This window comes from Bubalus kerabau, chromosome 12, assembly GCF_029407905.1.
Source record: "Bubalus kerabau isolate K-KA32 ecotype Philippines breed swamp buffalo chromosome 12, PCC_UOA_SB_1v2, whole genome shotgun sequence".
NCBI classification, from domain to species: Eukaryota; Metazoa; Chordata; class Mammalia; order Artiodactyla; family Bovidae; genus Bubalus; species Bubalus kerabau.
In genome coordinates this window covers 79,527,182-79,548,330 of record NC_073635.1, presented here as the reverse complement: position 1 = coordinate 79,548,330, position 21,149 = coordinate 79,527,182, and the positions used below count along the sequence as shown (strand labels likewise).

Sequence of the window (21,149 nt, the reverse complement as noted above, 5' to 3'; positions counted from 1 at the left end):
AAATACCTAGTACAGACTTAGTTTTGACCCCGCGAGCCTTTGATGTGTAGTTTGATGAATGGTATGCCTGAAGTGGCTCAGAAAATAACTTTCTGAGCTGGAGAGCAGAATTTTGCAAGAATGTTGTTCAGACGTCTTAGACCTCGGTTAAACTTGCAGAAATCGTTGTAGAAGCCCCTTGTTGCTCAGTGGATAAATCTTGTCCAACTCTCTTGCGACCCCATGGACTGTAGCCAGCCAGGCTTCTCTGTCCATGAGCTTTTCTAAGCAAGAATACTCGAGTGGGTTGCCGTTTCCTTCTCCAGGGGATCTTCCCCATCCAGGGATTGAACCTGGGTCTCCTGCATTGCAGGCGGATTCTTTACCGCTTAAGCCACTGCGGAAGCCCGTCGAAGCCTCTGGGTTAACTCTAACCCCAACCAAGCTTTCTTGTTACCCCAGACGGGTGATGCTGGGTTTCCTGTGGTGCTTCTTACCTGGCCTGGTGCAGCCTGGAGAGTAATGGGGAAAAAGGAAAGCCGTGTTCGGGGTGGATTTTTTTGGATTATGTTATTAAAATAATTCTCTTTAATAGTTGTACAGGTTAAGCATCCTAAAATGCTAGTTTTAAATGAGAAGGGGATTTTGGAGTTTGAGTCGGTTTACTTTTGGTTTATCTAATCTCTTAGGAGGCACTATATTTTAGAACACTTGGGGGTCTGGGGGGTGTCCGTTTATAAAACTTGACAGGTTAAATCAGATCGCCTGTTTTATTACAGTTTTAGCCAGAGGTGATTTTAATAATTAAAGTGAAGTGGCCCATTTAAAAATTCCCTTCGGTAAAGAGCAGTGGCCGTAAGTGTTTTGGGGAAGTATGGACTGGCTGGGGGAGTGGGTAACTGGAGCAATGAAGATTACTCATTTTTAAAAATAAACTTTATTTTTTTAGAGCAGTTGAGGTTCACAGCAAAATTGAGCAGAAGATGCGGAGATTTTCCCAGGCCCTCTGTGCTGCTCGTCACTGTCAGCCTCCTGCACCGGACTCTTGTAATTTTTTATTAGGGATGAACCTTCTGTGACACATACTTGTCACCCAAAGTCCATAGTTTCCGTGGGACAGTGCATTGCAGTCTGTGGGTTTTAATAAATGTGTCAGGACGTGTATCCTCCCTTCTGGTATCCTGCAGAAGAGTTTCACTGCCCTAAAACATCAAGGAGGGCGTTCTTAAATGATGTCACTTTCATCCAGCTGAAGTGGTTTTCTGTGAATGTACGCCATTTCCCAAACCTCATCAGCTTCTGCAGTTTCTGGTGTCTCTTGGCGTGGTGGCCCTGCGGTTGCCCGTGTCCCTGTGACCACGAACGCCGCTCACACTTGGGGTTCTCGGGGCGCCCAGACCCAGTGTGCCACCTCAGAAAGAAGTGAGTGGCTCTTGGCAGCCACCCCCCCACCCCCACCCCCGAACCCGACAGGGAGATTCTGTGACAATGCACTTCTGCACAGCTCATTTCGGTTCTCTGACCCTTCAATTACTTTGAGATTAAGTTAAAAATCTAAGTGTCCAAAAACTGAAAATGGAAGCACCTCCTTCTCTAAGTAGGTTCCCCCCCTTTTTTTGTCTTGACTCCCTCATCCTGTCCTTTCCCAGCAGGGTTGAGTGGATGGAGCTCTCCCCCAGGGATGGATGGGTGCTGACTCAGCCTCTGTGGGGCTGTGTGTGTGTGAAGAAGGGACAAACACCCACGTAGTGCACACCCCACTCCACCCCTACCCCCCGCCAATGTAAAGATTCCTGTTAAAAAAAAGTTGAGCTGTCAAAAATGTTATTTATTAAAAATATTATAGAAGTAGTATATAATCGTTAAACAGAAAAAACAATGCAGGATTGTATGATTTTGTTCCCCAGGGGAGTAACGTACGTTGAAGGCAAGGAGTCTGGTTGTTTAATTGCAAAGGCGTGCTCACTCTCTTGTGTTCAGAACTGAAGGGAAGGCTGGGATTTCCATTTGATGGTTTTTTCTCTTCCCTTGTGCAGCAGTTCCATCAGAAATGTCACTAACCTCTAATCAGGACCCTTGAAGCAGTTGGGTTTCTCCCAGCACTTAAGTGCTTTTCATGTTCCTAATGAGACATGAGACTCATTCGTCAACCAGCAGAGGCTTAGTCTGCTGTGTTAAGGCGCCATGCTCGGGGCTGGCAGGGGCGAGCTGTGCCCGCTGTCCTTAATGCACTGACAGCTATGGGCAGGCTGCAGTGAGTGGTGGCAGTCTAGGGTGATGTAACTAGAGTGAGTGAAAGTGAAAGAGAGGAGGCCTTAGGCACTCTAGGGTGAAAGTGAGAGAGAGAAAGGAGGCCTTCCTGGAGCAGGCGGCACGCAAGTGTGTATCTGAGCAGTTCTTCAAGGCGGTCCAGTGGGTCAGGACTCTGCAGGCCGACGGGTCTGTTCCGCGAATTGGCTGTAGGTTGGGGTGACTGGTGTAGTAAGGTGACGGGTTTTTCCTTGCCTTCTCCCACCTGAGATGATGGGGAAGAGAAGGTATGGGGCACTGTTAGTTTGGAGTAGGATACAAGTGTTGAAAAACAAAGGGGAAGTCTGATGGGGGCTTCAGATCAGGTGGTCTCTCCTGACTTGGATGGACAATCCAGACCAATCCTGAAGGGGGCTTAGCTTCTTTCTGGTTTGCTTGAGGAAGAGGTGATAAGGAACAGTTGGAAACCTGGGTAGGCTTGATACGTGCAGTATTCTCTGTGTGTCTTTTTTTTTTTTAAAAAAAAGTTGAGCTTAGTCTTCATTCCTGATTCAGAAGAGAGATGTTTTTGTTTTCTTTTTTTAAATTGGACTGAACACACTTGAAGCAGAGTAGACAGTGTAGATGGTCTCGTTTTCTTGTGCATAGTTAGAATCGGGCCTCAGACGAGACAGGACAGTTTTGTTTTTTTTTTTTTTTTACAAAAATGACTAGCAAGTTAGTGATTTTACATGGGAGCCAAGAGCCCTGGGGCTGATTTCTCTGGTCCAGGAAAAGGATGGCTGTGTCCGTGAACCCTCACGGGAGGCCAGGGTATCAGGAAGCACAGTTGGACTTGGTGACAGTTAACTGGTCGTTTATCTTTTGAGAAGACAAAACTATAGGGGGGAGGCTGCTCCTATTGAAAGTGGGGCGGGGAAGAGGGGTAGGAGAATCATGCTTTCATGTTTTCTGAAGAATTAGCTCAGTTGGCAGCAACCAGTGGTGAAGTTTTGGTGAGTTAGGGTGACAGCCCCTTTGCGGAGGATGGAACTTGGCTGTCGTGGGGGACCCTGCAGAGTCACAGCTCCGGTCACTAGAAATAACGTCGTCATGAGTTAAATGAGTGAGTGAGGTTCCTGTAGAAAAAGTCAGGGTCATTCAGTTAAAGAGTTGTAAGGGGTGACAGCCTGGTCTGAGGTTCTGCAAGCAGAGGCAGGAAGGGAAGAGGTGTGTGGCTGACGGAGGGAGTCGCTAAGCTTCGTCGATGGTTAGCTGATGATATTTCAAGGGGTTGCAGCAAAAAGTCCTTCTCGCTGAAACCTTTGCGTTTCCCAGCCTGTGTCACCTGTAGTCTCAGGATGGAGCTTCCCGTGCGGTTGTATTAGCAACAGCCCGATTGCAGAGGCCTCTGAGTCGGAACCACTCTGGTCCTAAACCTGGGTCATGATTCCAGGCTTGTCTACTTACTGTTACTTAGGGTTTGCCTGAGAGATCAGAATGCATGTTGAAGGTCATGCAGTAGATTAAGTAGTTCATTTGTGTTTCCTAGAGAAAGACTTGGCATGAGGGAGGCGAGTGATGTGTGTATGTGGTCAGGTGTGTGCTTTGAGGATAAATCCTTGAGATGGGTCAGCTGCTTGACACTTGGTGATTTGTCTGTCCATATCCAGCCATTAGTTGAAATTTACAGGCTGCCAGTTGTCTGCATTTCAGCGACAACTGCGTGGAATTTGGCAGTCATGAGGCAGAAAAGGAATGCAGCTAAGGCTTCAGGTCAAACTGGAGTGGAAACCCAGGATCATTTGTTATGTGCAGCTTTAAAAGTTAATTTTCATATTTTATTCTCAGGAAAACTATAGTATACATATATGCGCCTTTCTGTCCTTTTACAGTTGAATAAACTAAGTCCTAGAGAAGCAAATCACTAGTACGGAGGTGGGTTTGAACCCGGGCATCTGGCCTTGGGCGCCATGTTATTTCTTCACACTGTGCCCGATGTTGCAGTGGATTTCCGCACTGGAGTGTGAGTTGAGTTCTCAAGGGAGAAGGGAGGGACTGGTGACCCAACCCCATAGATGGCATCCATTCCCTGAGGGTTTGGTTGTTGTTCAGTCACTCAACTCAAAGAGTTGACTTTGTGACCATGACTTCATGGACTGCAGCACGCCAGGCTTTACTGTCCTTCACCATCTCCCAGCGTTTGCTCAAACTCATGTCCATTGAGCCTGTGATTCCATCCAACTGTCTCGTCCTCTGTCGTCCCCTTCTCCTCCTGCCTTCAGTCTTTCCCAGCATCAGGGTCTTTTCCAATGAGTCGGTTCTTCTCATCAGGTGGCCAGTGTGGTGGAGCCAGAGGGTTTAGCAGCAGATGGTTGAGTATGGGTAAGACCGCAGCTGGGGGCCCGATACATCGGAGGGATTGATTGAAGCTGTGATGCTGACGTCTAGAAAAGGTTAGCTTTCTGTGTTGTCCTTTTCTTTTCAGTTTGTTCAGTTTTGGTCAGGAGGAGTCGGTAATAAGGCCAAGGTTATTGGGTTGATCGCTAAAAAAACTGGGGTCCTTGCAGAGAAAACAGTGATGGGCAGTTAAAGCTGACAGCTCCTAGCCTCCCCTCCGCCACTCTCACGGCAACCATACCCTTTTGAGAGTCAGCAGACAAAAAGGTGTCTCAGTGCAAATACGGGGAAAGCATCTCACAGTCAGCACCCTGTTGATGTTTTCTTTTTATGGGCATCATCTTTTAAATTTTTATTTATTTTTGGCTGCGCTGGGTTTTCCTTGCGGTGCACGGGCTTCCCAGTGCACTGGCTTCTTTTGTGGAGCTCCGGCTCTTGGTGCCCGAGAGCTGCTCAGCAGTTGCAGCTGCTGGTCTCCAGAGCACAGGCTCAGTAGTTGTGGCACACGGAATTTGTTGTTTCCTGGCATCTGGGTTCTTCCCGGACCAGGAATCAAATCCGTGTCTCCTGCATCGGCAGGCGGATTCTTTACCACTGAGCCACCAGGGAAGCCCTGTTGTTAATTTTTTAATGTAAAAAAATCATGCCTTAAAACAACCCTGATGGCTCAGACAGTAAAGCGTCTGCCCTCAATGCAGGAGACACGGGTTCGATCCCTGGGTTGGGAAGATCCCCTGGAGAAGGAAATGACAACCCACTCCGGTACTCTTGCCTAGAAAATGCCATGGATGGAGGAGCCTGGTGGGCTACAGTCCATGGGGTCACAAAGAGTCGGACACAACTGAGCGACTTCACTTCTCTTTAAAACAAGTATAGAAGGAAGGAGCTCTGAGGCTCTTACAGGGCCCCAGGGATCAAAGCTCTAAGAGGGTTCACATGACACGCACAAAGAGTCAACGTGTTATGTCAGTTTTTAGTTGAGAAAATCCGTCTTCTTGGCTCTTCGGAGCTTGCTGCTTGGTTCTCGGTGCCTTTTTGGAAGTCAGAAACGGGACTTAAGTTTCCAGGCCGGAGGTTGTAGCACCTGTGTTTGTGGGGTTGGAGGTACGAAGGCCTTTTTGGGTGATAAAGGGCCCTTGTCTTTGGGGTGGCTGGAAGGAGGCCTGGAGAAAGGAGAGAGGGCAGTCCCCAGCGGGCAAGGCCTCTGCTGCCTCTGAGAAGCACCGGAGTTGGCTTCTGTTTACTGTGTTCTTGGCAGAATCAGTCACCTTGTGGCGATACCATCCACAGGACCTAAGCTTTTTGACAGTTCTGATAATTTCATCATTAAAAAAAAAAAAAAAACAGAAAAATGCAGAAAGGCTTTTAAAATGAATGATTCAAATGCTGCTTGATTTTGTGACATTATTGGAAAGAAGGGAAGCAGGTGTTTGACAGCGGAGGGTGGGGGTGGGGGAGGGTCTTTCCATCTGTGAGCCTGGCCCCTGGAGAGCTGCCTGGACTGGGAGGGACACCCCTGGCAGGAGAAGACCATCATCAGGGAGAAGTGATCAGTGCCCCGCGCAGGCCCCCAGAGGGCCTTCGTCGGGGTCTGTGGTGGGAGGCGAACCTCCTCTCATCGGCTGGACACCTGCATCCGCCTCGCATCTGTCTTGTCACATCTTGTTCTCTGCCTGTAAGTGAGAAGCCACTTGTAATTAATTGTGCTGTCTTTTAAATGGAACGATGTCATAGAATGTAATTTATTTCTCTCCTTGTTCTCCTTGAGTGCATCCTAGAACGACAAAGATTTTAAAAGGAGTCCCGAACTACCTGTCTCTTGAGGAATTCGTATGAGCTCCCAATTTCTTTACACTTCCATGTTTCCTGTTTCGCATTAGGAAAAAAAAAAAAAATTAAGTGGATTTGACAATAAATGCAGCTATGGCAGGAATTACGTTTTCCTGAGCTCTGTCAGGTAATTTCTCTCTTCCGGTATTTTTGTTTTGTATACTGGTTCTCCTGACGGGGAGAATTACTTAAAAGTAACATAGTAATTAGTGTTTGGTGTAATATAATTCCAAATGTGTAATCTAATATAGAAGGACATTGGCTGCTTTTAGCTTCTTTATTATTGTCCAGATTGGTTTAGGGTAATGGGGTTACAGATCTCTGATCTTCTGTAGCCAGAATGCATTAATCCAAGGATTGTGGACTGAAAACTGAATCTCCTTCCTGAAGTTTAACACTGGCGTTTTTTCGTCTTTTAGTGTGTGTTCTGTACGTGATTCTGTTCATTAAAAATGGAAATGATATTGTTCTGCTCTTAGTAAATTCGCAAAATAAACTCGTCTTAAACAATGGGGACGATGCAGAAAAGCAGATGAAGTGAAACAGAACCACTTCTAGCATTTCAGTGTGCATCCCTCCACGTTTTTTCTGTGACTGTGTCACCTGCCCCCTCTCCACACACGACAACGGTTGGAGGCATTCTGCCTGCTGCTCTGAATTGTGCTTTTCCTTCTTAAACATCAAGATGCTTTTCCATGTCAGTAAATCAACACTGTTTCGAGTGGCTGCTTGGTATTTCATTGTATGACTGCAGGGTAATTCCCGTAATTAATTGATGTCTGCTTAGGTAATTTGCAGCTTAAAAAGAAATTATGGAAATCTCCAATGACTCTGTGAATCTTTCCACTCGTCTTAATTATTTCCTGAGGATAAACCAGAAGTGAGGTTTTTTTTGCCTTTTCCTTATATCCATTTTTAGGTATAATACATATGTATATGTGGAATCATCTTTGCTTCCGTATCTAGCAGCTTCTGTGTTCCCTTTCATCTTTGCAGTTTTTCCATTTTTACACGGTTTTATTTTTGTTCTGTCATTGTTTTCGGCAATGTCTTGTCTACTTTTTGCTGCTCTTAATGTGATATTTATTTTGGTAATGATTTTATTATCTCTGTCTCCAGCCGTGTTGATTGGGAGATTTTGAAAAGAGAGTCCCAGTTTTCTTTAATTTTGAGTCAAGAGAAGTATTTGTCTGAAATGTCTCCCCTCTCCCTTGGGAATTCCTTCTGCCTTTTCCCTATTGCATTTTTTCACCGTCCCTTCCCTCTTAGAGGCGTCTCTGCATGTTTCTCTGGGGCTTGCTCTGGCCTGGACGTCTCTGGAGGGGGCAGTTCCGTCTGTCTGGCAGGGTGCCCAGCACACTGCAGGGCCCCCGGGTCGCCTCTGTCCTGCACCCCTATCCTCTGTCCGATTCGCTCTTCCTCCAGGTGACTCGGCCAGCATCTCCTAGTTTGATTGTAGATGGACCTATGGACCTTTTTTCTTATTTTCATTTTATTAACTTCACTGTGGATCAGAGGAGAGCAGCGTAAACGTGCCTTTTGCTTGCCTTCTTAAAAGAGGCTATTTTTGTCTTTTTAATAGTAAAATACATACGAAAGTGTTAGTTGCTCAGTGGGTATAGCCTGCCAGGCTCCTCTGTCCCTGGGATTGTCCAGGCAAGAATACTGGAGTGGGTAGCCATTCCCTTCTCCAGGGGACCTTCCCCACCCAGGGATGGAACCGAGGTCTCCCACATTGCAGGCAGATTCTTTACCATCTGAGCCACCAGGGACGCCTTCCTTTACCGGAAGTGTCACCTTAGTTATGTTGAAGCCTGGGCTCCCTCTGCAGGACTGGCTCCTTCGAATGGGAGCTGGGACGTCCACACTTGCCAGGGTAGGACCAGAGAGGACCTGGGAGGAGTGCAGCTCCGTTTGTGTAATAGGTGGTTCATCTGGGGTAGAGCGCCGCGGGGATGACCTTACTAATGTCTGGCAGTAAACCATCTTGACGGAAGTCCTTTAAAGATCTGCCTTTAGGTCAAAGCTTCCTTTCACAGTGTTTGCTGAACAAGGTCTTGTGAGTCCTGAGTCATTCCGGTGGGTGGGCTGGGAAAGCAGGAACCCTGTGCTCGCGGGGCCTCTGATGCTCCCCTGGTTCTGTTCTGACCCGGCTCGGTCCCACGGCCACAGGTCCTTTATGGCAGGGACTTGCGGAGGTTGTCTCCCTGGTCCCCCTCTGGAGATTGTTGGAAAGAAGCTAGCTCTAGGGACCAACTGTGGGCAGGGTCTGGGATCTGTGTGTCTGCAGCAGACCCTTTGGGGGCTGCATCTTGACTATTCCAGTTTGGTATTTCCAGACTTCTCCCCATGGGAGCTGGCTGGCATTCCCCCTCCCCTCCCCCACTTACCCGGGGAGGGGGCAGGGTCCTGGATGGTCCAAGATTTAGTGATGAATCGGGGCACTGCCTGGCATGGCGGGGTCTGTGCCCCGGTTGCCATCAGGTGCCCAGCCTGCTGCTGTGGGTTAGGAACCCCAGGGCTTGGCCTCGCTGAGAGCGTGTTGACGGTGGACCAGAATGTTCTGTGGGAGAGCAGAGAGCCGAGGACCCCTTGTGTGAAGAGCAGTGCGTGGGAGTTCAGGCCTGGGATTCGTGACGGCTATTTCTGTGCTCAGAGGCCTTTTTTTTTTTTTTTTTTTTGGCTTCGTGCTTCTGGAGAGTTGAGGTTTCTAACCTGTGACCTCTGAATCAAAGCTGAATAGTTGTGCGCGCTTCAGTTAAATGTATGCATACTTGCCGGCGTACTCCAGCCCCGGAGCGGATTTGTTGCATTATTCGTTTGATTTGCCCTTCAAGTGTTGAGTTCTCTTTTGGGGGTGATGCTCAATGCCGGGGGCGGGGGTGAAGGGGGAGCTTTGGAGGAGGGCGGCAGGGGCTGTCCTTTTTTACTCAGCCAGAGAGCAGCTTGGAGGCCAACTCCCCACCCCCCACCCCTTTTCCCTGTGCTGGAGTTTTCTGGCCCAGGGCAGCTTTGGTTAGGTGGCTTCCCCTGCACTCTGCCCGGAGGGTCTCAGACTTTGTTCTCTGTCCCGCCGTTACCTCCACAACAGACCTATTCTTGCCAGCCTATATGTTAATGCTCTGGAGATTGAAAATTATGGGGTCTGAACTTCAGCTAAGCTGTTGCGGCTGGGTACTGAGAGTTAATACTCAGACACGTGGATGGAGAAAATACAGTAAAAGACAGAGAGTCAGAGGTAGGCTCTCTTGTCCACGGTCCCAGGGGTCTGCATTGCGTCCTCTCAGTTTCACTGCGTGTTTTCTGCTCCAAGAGAGGGAGATTTGATACAGATGCTCTCCTCCTGGAGATCAGGAGCCAAGAGGACTGAGTGTTTGTTCGTAACTTAATCTGAAGTCAGTGGACTGTCTTGTCCATTGTTTCCTGGATCTGAGATGTCAGCTAAACGATGGTTTTCTGAGAGACGGGTGTGAGGGATTACCATCTTAGCAGTTGCGTTGAACCCGAATCTGCAAGGCTGGCTCCATTTTAATGACCATCAGTAAAACGCAGGGTTGGGAGGAAGTTGGAACCAACCTTCAGGTAGAGTGTTTTGTTTTTATTTTTTGACTTTGCAAAGCATGAGTGTATCGTATTTGTCAGTCCTTTGCCCTTTACCTAACATATAAGAGAGACTTGGCACGAACGGTCCTTATTCAGCTGTATTTACTCAAGTTTGCTTGCCTTTCAAAAAGTTGCTTATTTTGGTGCCCCCCCCCGCCACGACAGAGCAGTTGACCACCTGATCGAAGGGCTGACTCATTAGAAAAGGCCCTGAGGCAGGAGAAGGGGACGACACAGCTTGAGATGGTTGGATGGCATCACTGACTCAATGGATATGAGTTTGGGTAAACTCCGGGAGTTGGTGATGGACATGGAGGCCTGGCGTGCTGCAGTCCATGGGGTCGCAAAGAGTTGGACACAACCGAGCGACTGAACTGAGCTGACAGAGCACTCAGCACCCAGGCTGGTGGACTCTGGTGCCGTAACTCAGGAGCGTTACCAGTCCAGAAAGTGATGCAGGCCTGGGAAGGCCTTTTGGTGTTCAAGCTGGGATCAGAAACAAGAAGCTGTTAATGGCCTGTGATTAGAGGAAATTAAATCACTGAATCCTCCCCTCTTCAAAGACTGGGAAACCACAGTTTCTTCAGAGGTTCTTGCCCACAAGTATCAAGCAGGCACGTGGTAGGGCCTGGCTTTGAACCCATTCGTCTCAGAAGGCTACACCCTGAACCACGACACCCCACACACACGAGGAAGCCTTGCATTTCCTGTGTAAGCGGCAGGTGCTGGTGTTGCTGAAACCTGGGATTAAGTGGCACAGGCCACGTGAGTTCCAGGTAGTCTGCCGTGTAGCAGGCAGTCCGTGCTTACTCCCTGCTTGCAACAGTAGTGGGACTAGTTCTAGAAAATACAGTCCTGCATTTCAAAGATTGATGGTTTCTCCTTAATAATCACGGTCTAGCGAAATGCCAGACAGACAGATGGTGCAGAATGCAGGTGAGTCAGGGCTTCGCTCACAGCATTTAATTCCCCTGGTGTGCTTATTACATTGGCTGCCTCTGAGTCAGAAGCAACAAATCTTTCACGACAGAACTTAAAGATTTATTTTAAATTGAAGTTTTTCCCGAATCGTCACCATGTTTGAAATCTGATACTGAGATTGTTCTCTTTCTTCTCTTCCCACAGCCCCAAAGGTTTTTTTTTTAAAATCCTATTGCTCTTCCAAAGATAAAAGGAAAACACTTTTTAAACTTTGAACAGGCACCGCACTTCATAGGTAGTTTGTCAAGGTCCTGTCACGTTTGGTCTTGAAGCTTCATGGACACGTTGGCCTCAACAGACCATTCTGTCGGGGTGCTAGATTGGGTGGGGAGAGTAGATGGAGTGTGAAGCTGAGGTTAATCTTGGAGCCGAGGAAGAGGGCAAAGCTATGTTTTGTTTTTTTAAAAAAAAATTCATTTCCTGGATGTTGAGCACTCCCTCCGTGCCAGAAATCTGGCAGAGTGCTGGGGTAGGATGAGCCAGGTGGCATCTCTGCCCTTCCCTGCAGTGACTGGGGAGGCAGGTTAGGAAGGATACGCCTTGTGTGGTTTTGCTTGTAAACAGCTTGTCGTTGTGGCATCTTTTACGCGTCATAAAATGCCCTCCTTCCAGGTGAACAACTCAGTGATTGAACAACTTTAGTGACTTTACCAAGTGGTAAAATCACCCCTGAGTCGGTGTAGAACATTCTCCTTCCCCCAGTGTGGTCCCTCGTGCTGTTTCTCTCCATCAGTCTGCCTTTTCTGGGTGTTTCCTATCCAGGGAGTTGTACAGCACGTGGTCCCTCGTCGCTGGCGGCTTTGACCTGTGTTTCCGAGGGTCATGATGTAGCACGTGTCCGTAGTTAGTGCCCATTTCGTGCTGAACAGTGTCTGTTGTTAAGAATCACCACGTTTCTCGGTCCATCACCAGCTGATGGACGTAGAGCTGATTTCCAGTGTTTGCCTGATTTGAATGCTTCGTATCATACGTCCGCTTTGTAATTCTTTGAGTGGCTGTATGTTTTCAGTTCTCTCGGGAGTGGAATTGCTGGGTCCTAAGTTGGTTTTATGCTTAACTTTTTGAGAAATTGGCAAACTGCTTTCTGAAGCGGCTGCACCATTTCCTCTCCCTCCAGCATATTGTGGGACATATTGTGGTTTTCATAGATTTATTACTGCTGCTTCCAGTATAGCATGGATATGGTACATCAGTATGGCAAAATGGAGAAAACCAAGCCAATAACCCAAAAGTTGTGATGCAGTGCTGACTCTTCTGGAGGCACCTGAGTGTTAGAGCCAGCCTAACCCACCCACGAGAAAGGGGTGTGCCTCAGGGTGACACAACTGGAGTGAACAGGTTGGAAGTGTTAGTCACGCGGTCCTGTCGACTCCTGGTGACCCCGTGGACTCTAGCCTGCCCTGCTCCTCTGTCCGTGGGATTTCCCAGGCAACAGTCGTGGAGTGGGTATCCATTCCCTTCTCCGGGGAACTTCCCAACCCAGGGATTGAACCCAGGTCTCCTGCATTTTTTGCCGTCTGGGCCACCAGGGAAGCTTCTGCTTTGTTTTGGTGGGGCAACTTTTTATGTAAGTTTTGGTTATTAACCCGTTTCTTTCGGTCATCCCCGTGAACCACAGCCCTGGATTCTTATGTCTACTTATTTAGTTTTCCTTATGGTATCTTCCAAAATCCTGACAGATTTTGAGAGGGCAGGACAAAGTGATCCCTTTACCATGGTTTTGTGGGTAATGAGGAAATTCTTTCACCTCCGTTTGGGTCTGATTAAGGAGCGAGCAAGAAAGAAAGGCTGCTGTGGGGGCCTGTGGGAGAGGTAATGAGCCCGGGAGGTTAAGCGGCAGGTGAGCCACTGGGGGGAACCCATGCGAGAGCAGTGGTTCCCACACACGGAGTGCTCCTGGGGCGTGTGTGTGTCACACAAACAGAGGCTGGGAAGAGGAGGAGAAAACGCTCCACAGAGACAGGAGATGATGAGACAGATAAGATGAGCTGACACCTCGTCCCTGGAGCCGAAGGTCAGTGTAAGGTGGAGATAAGCCGCCGCCCAGGAAGGGATCAGCAGAGTGATGGCCCAGGTGGGAACGCCCGTCTCTGCTGAAACCTGAAGTCCACGGTGATCCTCAGGGCAGAGGTTCTGGAAGCGGAGGGCACTTGCTGATTGCCTGTGGACCCATGACACTGATGAGGGGTGACGGAGAGCAAGTAATCTGTCGTGATGGCGAAACCGGGGCGGCAGCTGGAGGCTGGGCGGGGTCCGCTGACTGTGACCTTGAGCTGAACCCTGAACTGAGCGGAACGAGAGGCGCCTAGTCCTTCCGCATAGATCAGTTCTCATCTCCCCCTCCCGCGTGGCCTTGAATGGAGGCACTCTTCTCTCCTGTTTACAGAAGAGGAAACTGAGGTCCGGGTCAGCTGGATGACTTGTCCAGGGTCCCTCATCAGGTCTGGGAATCAGATGCAGGCGATTCTGCGTCTCCGCTGTCACATCCTGGAGCTTCCCTGGTGGCTCAGGTGGTAAAGAATCCGCCTGCCATGCAGGAGACCCGGGTTTGATCCCCTGTCGAGAAGATCCCCTGGAGAAGGGAATGGCAACCCTCTGCAGTATTCTTGTCTGGGAAATCGCGCTGACAGAGGAGCCTGGCGGGCTGCAGTCCATGGGGTCTCCTACCTGGGAGGCAGTGCTGCCTGCCCGAAGCCCCCGTCTGCGCTGCTGGGTGCTACCTGCTGGGGAGGCCGAGCAGCCAGGGTGCCCAGCCGGGTCTCCGCTCCGGGGAGAGGGCTCCCGCCTGTCTCCTCTCCGCTACCACCACAGCAGACACTCACTGAGGGTCCCCTCCTTGCCAGGCTGTGGGCTGTGTGACGTGAGCCCCTTCTGTGCAGAAGAGGGGACCAGTGGGCGCGTGGTCTGCTTGGAGCCCCCTGAGGTGGCAGAGTGTCGCTCTCGCCTGGACTGGTGTGTGCACCTTGTTATTTGAGCCCCGTGTGAGGACCAGCCTCCTCCATGCCTCTTACCTTGTGTGAGTGAGCTGCCCTCTGCACCCCAGGTTTCTCCCCTGTGTGAGGCTTGAGGTCCCTTCTTTGTGGGCTGGCAGCTGGGAGGCCCGCAGACGAGGCCTTGGCAGAACTGCTCAGCATGCACCTTCGCGAGAGGAGCTCCTGGGAACAGGAGCAACTGCTAGTCATCAGGGTGTCTCCGTGTCAGGTCTGGTCAGTGAATTTTCAGTGGCTGGCTTGTTATTTGTGTTTTGGTTTTAATAAAGAAGCTGCCAGGGTTCATTTCTCAATGAGCTATATACATACTTTCATTTGGAACGCATGGTGTATCTTTCATCAAGTGCTTGCCTAAACGAAACCAGCCTGAATTCAGTCTTTGCCGCGACACCTGGGCCTGCTTGCCCCCTCAGAGAAACCCCAAGCCTTTGTCTTCCAGCCGGGGAGCCTCTCACTGCAGAAAAGCGCACCCAGCATCCGCTGGGGAAGCTGGCCGGGGGGTGACAGGTCCCTGCGTGGGGACTCTGGGGTGCCGAGCTCCCCCTGAGCTTCGTGACCCGGGGCGAGTTGCAGCCTCAGGCCCCTGGCTCATGCTGCAGTCGGGCCTCGGGGTGCAGGGGCTGCGAAGGAGGTGACCCCGCCGAGCGTCCAGCACAGTGTCTGGGAGCGTTTGGTGCTGGGCAGGCTGTCAGCGGGGTCGTACCCAGAGCCTTTGTTCAATCGTGTTGAGAAAGAGCTTAGCCCTGAGTGAGTGATGGCAGAGGGCTTCTCCAGGCGGCTTCCAGCCTGGACCCCCATCCCGCACACCCCAGGAGCGTGTCCTGCTTGAAACAAGTAACTTGAGTGTTTGCAATCACTTTTTTCCCCCTCAGTTTTAATTTTTCTAAAAATTGTTAGAAAATTTTGTTAGAGCCATTTCTACCTTAAACATCCACATAAAAGAATAGAATGCTGTTACTAGGATTCCCTAAATATTAAGAGTTTTAGGAGAATTTCTAGTAATTTGGATATGTAAGTCTAGACATAAGTTCATGCATTTAACATCTCCGTCTCGGTTTTCTTTTTTGTCACATTTTGTCGAGTGTTTGTCCAGGTGGTTGGAAGCACAGGCGGGGGAGGCGGGTTTACTGACAGGGTTGTGGAGTGCGTGGCACGTGCCTCAGAGCTCTGGGGTGAGAGGCTACATGGGCTGCTCATCGGAGGCAGCTACCGACGTGGAAATGGGCTGCGAGGAGCTCACCCGGAGTGCCGGGGGCTTGATGCGCTGTGTGGGGAAACCCGTTTCTGTGCAAACCTGGGACTTAGGTCTCACCCTGAAAAGTGGCTTCCCATCAGTTAGCTCAGAGTGAGACTTCTTCTAAAAGACCATCTGAGGATAGAAATCTGTTAATGCTGAACTAATTCAAGCCACTTGCTATCGAAAGAGCTTTATCTGGTAAATAATGGTTACTGATTCAGTGGACGAGTTTGAGCAAACTCTGGGAGCTGGTGAAGGACAGGGAAGCCTGGCATGCTGCAGTTCATGAGTTGCAAAGAGTCGAGCGACTGAACGACAACAACGGTTTTTATTTTGGGGACTTTAAGTCAACCAACTAGTTAATGTAAAACACTTGGGGCTAGAGACGGAGAATGGGTGTCCTTGGTCAGCCAGGCAGGAGAGGAAGGGGCTGGAGAGGAAAGACTGGACACTCAAGCTGTGGGGGGGGGTCCCCCGCCCCCTGCTCTGCTGTAAGGAGAGCAGGTGAGCACGCTGAGGGGAGTTCTGCAGGCCTGTGACTGCAGGCGGCCTCTGGGGCCAGGTTCCCACTCTCAACCTTGGCTGCGTGGTGAAATCTTCAGGGTGGGTTACAGGGAGGTTAATGCTGGGGCTGGGGCCCTTGCCCCAGGGATTGGGGTTTGCTGGTGGGGCCGGTGCACAGGCAGTCCTGGCTGGTTGCACCCGTGCTGGGAACCACTGGCCCTGCGCCCGCCCCCCCCCTGCGCCCTGTGGGGTCCCCTGTGCCCTGTGGGTCCCTCAGGTTTGCAGTCTCTCCCCTGGCCCCTGAGTTCCTTCTGACAAGGCAGAGGAGACGGCAGACGCCTTGGGTGGTTCCTTCTTCCTCCCAGAGACACCCGCCATGTCTCTGGTGCCTTTGAGGGGTGCGGGCTGATGGAGAAGGAAACCATGGTAGCTTTGCTCTGGCTCCCCGGGTCCCGAGGCAGCATCAGGGGGTGAAAGAGAAAGTCCGATCCTGAGACCTCCCCAGGTTGGAACAAGGAGCCCGAAGTTCCCCTGTTCTGCTTGTGTGCAGCCATGTCTGGTGGGTGGGGTGGGCACGCTGACATGTGGCCATGACCCATGTCCGGTGGCTGGAAGCCTTCCTGGAAGTGTGGGAGGGGCTTCCCCAGCCAGGGAGAAGCAGGGGTTCCCCCCGACCTCAAGTTTCTTTCTGCCTCTGCTCCTGGAGTTGAATGGGGTTTGAATGTTGTAGAGACTCTTCGTTGTAGGATTTCTGGGAACATCCCCCTAAAAGAGTATTTGGCTTTGAGGGGAGGGGTGCCTTTTCGGTTTATTAACTTTGCATTGGCCTTATGTGTATGTATACATATTCCTGTGTGTATTTTATGAGAAGGCAGCTTGAGTTTCAGGTGGGTGAGGTGTGGGAAAGACGCTGGTATAGAGTGAGCTTTGAGCTTGTTAGGAGGGAAACCCTGTTGTGGGTCATTAGGCTTGATGAGACAAACGGCCCAAGTGTACTTTGAGTCCAGAAAGCCTCCTGAAGTGTAGTGGTTAGATTAAGCTGATGAGGCAAGTTTTCAGGAGTTTTTATTCTAATTAGCTTTAAAAATATTTATGGGAAGAATAATTTGTGTTTTTTTAAAAAGTAGGAATATGAAGTTAAGCCATATTTTTAAGACAATAACTTTTCATCTCGTCGGGGCCATGTGTTGTGCATGATTTGTTTTCTGTGTTTGGGCCGGTGTTTTCAGTTCAGTCACTCGGTCGTGTCTGACTCTTTGTGACCCCATGGACTGCAGCATGCCAGGCCTCCCTGTCCATCACCAACTCCCGGAGCTTGCTCAAAGTCATGTCCATGAGTCGGTGATGCCATCCAGTGTTTGCCGGGCCAGTGTTTTATAGTGATTTCTAAACTGTCTCCAAAGCCGAGTGCTGGTTTAAAAACCGACCTCACTCGCCTTGGCTGTGCTTGCTGAGCGCCGGCGCCCGCCCTGCAAGGTAACAGGCGTCACCTGTGCTCTGCAAAAGGGTTTGCGGTGGGCCTCACTTTCCCCTCTGCACTTGGGTGGACTTGATCCTCTGCCTGCACCTGTGAGGTCAGTAAACACTCAGGCATTGTTTTTCCCATTTTACCCAGAAGTTAAGACCTTGCTCAAGGTCGCGCAGCAGTGCGTTACTGCAGGAGGGAGACCCAGGTCTTTTGAGTCTTAATTTTGTGCTCTGTCTGCTGCCAGAGCTTGGAAGGCAGTTATCAGCATGCTCGCCCTTTGGAGTCAGATGGCCCTGAGTTCCATTTCCGGGTCTATCACAGGCCCTGTGTCCTGGGGCAGATCCCGTAGCCACCATAAGGCAGAGATAACCTCTCCTTCCGGGGGCGCATTTGGAAATGGGGGACGTGCAGAAACGGCAGCCGTCTTTCTCAGGGTTCGTTCCGCCCAGGCCAGATCCGAGACTGAAGAGTTTCACGGCCTCTGACTGCACCTGCTTTGTGACCTGGGGAGCCAGGATTCCAGCTCGGTTATGACTGTCAGCATGTAGCGGCCTTATGCATTCAAACCTTCTGCAGATTGTTCTGCAAGATTTCTTAGATTCGGGTTTCTGCTCAGAAACAATTAACAGGATTCCTGTTACACAGACCAAAAGTATGTGTTTGTGTCCTCTTGACTAGCTGGTGGGGTGTTTGTGTGTCCCAAGGCCTCTGCCTTTTGCCTCTTGCCTTCTTTCTCCGTGAACTTGGGCCTGCGTTCCTTTTGCCACTTAAAATCCCTTCTGCTCATCTAGCTTGAGCCCCTTCTCCTGAGGCTGCTGATGCAGAGCGGACCCTTCTTTTCTTTTCGAATTTATTTTTGGTTGTGCTGGTCTTCATTGCTGTCTGAGGGCTTTCTCTAGTTGCAGCGAGCAGGGGCTCCTCTCTAGTGTGGTGCACCGGCTTCTCATCGCAGTGGCTTATCGGCTCTTGGACTCTGTAGTTGTGGCACAAGGGCTTTAGTAGCCTCTCGGCATGTGGATTCTTCCTGGGGGCAGGGATCGAGCCTGTGTCCCAGCACTGGCAGGTGGATTCCTGTCCACTGTACCACCAGTGAAGTCCTTTTCTCTATTTTAAGGGATCTAGTAGTCACATTATCGGCAAGTTTAAAAGGAAGGTTTATGAAGGCTTGGAAGGTTCTCATAGGCACCATCTTTTGCTTATTTATAGCTCCCAGGAGAAGGAAATGGCAACCCACTCCAGTATTCATGCCTGGAGAATCCCAGGGACAGAGGAGCCTGATGGGCTGCTGTCTGTGGGGTTGCACAGAGTCGGACACGACTGAAGCAACTTAGCAGAAGCATCCTTTCTTAGCCCTGAGAGCCTCATACTGGGGGTGGGGAGGTGTCATTGCCTGGGTGGCTCAGCACCCTCCCCGGACCCTCGTGTTAGAACACCACCCGGGCCACAGGGCCCTCTGGCCTCTCTGGCTAGTGCACCCCAGGGTGGCCTCTGTACTTGGGAGTTTCATAGCTGCTTCCTTCTCTCTTTCTGAGGATGTTCACTCAGGCCTCCTAGCATTCTCCTTTGTCCCCTTCCTGAGGGAGGAAGGGGGATTTTAGCTGATTTTAGGATTGTGCCATGGAGGGCGTGCCGGTTTGTGAGTCTTGTGATCTGGGTTTTAATTCTGGTTCTGGTTCAAATAAGAGACTTCTAGGAAGCTGCTCAATCTTGACTAAGTGTTGTCAGAAAGAATAGCTTGGTGTTAAGTACACACAAAAGAACCATAACAGCCAAAGTGGTTTCTGTTTACTAAGGAGTGTTCAAGCAGATACCATTCAAGGAGCTTTCGTTAGGTTCTGACTTTATCCTCTCGGCATCCTAGGCAGTAAGGAGTGTTACCGTTGTACATACGTGGAAGCAGGCAGGGTGTTTCCATGACTCGCTGGTAGTATGGTAGGGCTGAGACCTGAACTCGGGTTGCTTAGAATGCAGGTAACCTGTGGCCACCTGGAAGCCTGAATTTCTGGCAGATGGTTTAAGCACTCAGAAGGACCGCATTGAATCTCTGTGTTTGGTAGCTTCTCCGGGGTAGGGGCGGGGGTGTATCTAGCATCTTTTCTCCGCAGGTCTTGTCCAGCTGCTGCCCCAAAGGATGCTTTGCAGAATCAGAGCTGAGTGTCTGGTGTGCCCAGGACCTTGTAATGTTTTAGGCCATGCTTCTGCTGCTGCTGCTAAGTTGCTTCAGTTGTGTCCGACTCTGTGCGACCCCATAGACGGCAGCCCACCAGGCTCCCCCGTCCCTAGGATTCTCCAGGCAAGAACAGTGGAGTGGGTTGCCATTTCCTTCTCCAATGCATGAAAGTGAAAAGTGAAAGTGAAGTTGCTCAGTCAGCTGCATGGTTTTCCTTGTCTCCTCCTCAGTATGAGCTGAACTTTGGCTGGGTTTTTTTTTTTTAATTTTTATTGTGATGTGTTTTTTTTTTTTTTTTTTTTTTTTTTAAGATTGACTCATTTGGTTTTTGCCTGTGGGGGTCTTCGTTGCTTCTCATGGGCTTTTCCTCGTTGCAGCATGCGGGAGCTCCTCGCTTTTCCTCGTTGTGGCACGCGGGTGCTCCTCTTTGTTGCAGTTCGGAGGCTTCTCATTGCGTGACTTCTCTAACTGCCCAGCACGGAGCCCGAGGGCTTCAGCAGTTGCCGCGTGCAGGCTCAGTTGCTCCAAGGCATGTAGGATCATCCTGGACCAACCAGGGATCGAACCCACCTCCCCTGCATTGCAAGGTGGATTCTTAACCACTGGACCACCAGGGAAGCCCTTGATTTTTTTTTTTTTAAACGGGGCTTGGGTGTCGCTGCAGGTTCCCGTGCTGCTCACCTCTTTGCTGGGTTAGGTTGGCAGGATCACAAGATAATGTTCTTAAGTGGCAATCGTAGTCTCGAGGGGGAAAATACTCTGTAAAATGTCGTGAATACCAGTGTCATGAAGCACGTGCCCTGGCAGAAAGGAGCCCTGGAGCCAGGCTCCAGGTTCGCATCAGCAGACAGGAACTTTTCAGCTGTAACAGTGGAGTCATAGCAGCCTCTTTGGGGGCACAAGGAACCAGGTGTAGAAAGGACCAAGAATTCTAGTAGAATCACCCAGTCGGGATGAGGAAGCCCCAGTGTTACCCCTCCCTCATTCTGCCCCTGGAGAATTCTCTATCCACAGAGTCATGACTACAGCCTGTAACCCTGGGTGGCTCCTAGACAGTGTTGAGAAGTTGGGTGGTCGGAGGGTAAGTTAGGGGATCAGCAGGAAGTGGGGGTGGGAAGGGGCTGTGGGCTTCAGCTTCGTGGCGAGTGTGGGACTTCAGCTTTGAGGTGGTGTGCTGTCCCCGCTGCTTTAAGCAGTGAAGGAAAAACCACGAGCTGCGAGGAAGCCGAGCTCTGCCAGCATGGTGTGCAGGGGGGTCTAGGGGTGTAGCCGCTCTGGGTGAGCCTGGTGTGGTCGGGGGACCGCATGCAGAGACAGTTTTGGTCGGTGGACGTAAGACAGGAATTGCGGTGCAGGGGTTTCCAGCTTTGGGAATAACAGATGGTAACATTGCTAATAAGGGGACCCATGGGGAAACCGACTGGGAAGATGAGGTCATGGGAAACGGCCGGCCTGTAGCGCCCGCCTGGGTGCCGTGGGGAGGTGGGGAGAGCGGGGTTCTGAGGCCAAGTTGGGCTCCAGGAGGAGAGTTCTGTCTTTCACTCTGGATGCTTACCAAGTTCAGAAGAAGGAAGGGGCCCGCCTAGTCCAGACCCGGCCGAACCCTGCTGCCCTCTCGTCTGTTGCTTTGGGGCTAGTGATGTGATAAGGTGCAGGTATTAGAGTGCAGCAAACCTGGACCGTTCCTTTTTCTTTTCCTGGATTTTGGCTTCAGCCCAGAGTGGTGCCGTGTGCACAATTGTACAAGTAGTACGTCTG

The 21,149-nt window shown here is 50.4% G+C and overlaps 1 protein-coding gene across 5 annotated transcripts in view; it reads left to right on the top strand.

Moving 5' to 3' along the window:
* The window catches only part of STK24 (serine/threonine kinase 24), a 141,721-nt gene that overhangs the window by 66,208 nt on the left and 54,364 nt on the right, over positions 1–21,149 (top strand). The window contains exon 1 of one of the 5 annotated variants that reach the window (XM_055542890.1): positions 10,956–10,977. The exons of 3 other annotated variants lie outside the window; for them this stretch is intronic. In XM_055542890.1, the coding sequence (XP_055398865.1) occupies positions 10,972–10,977 (6 nt within the window). In that variant the 5' untranslated portion in view covers positions 10,956–10,971. Of the gene's footprint in view, positions 1–10,955; positions 10,978–15,754; positions 15,853–21,149 lie in introns of those variants that run through there. One more of the 5 variants, XM_055542891.1, reaches the window with a different exon arrangement.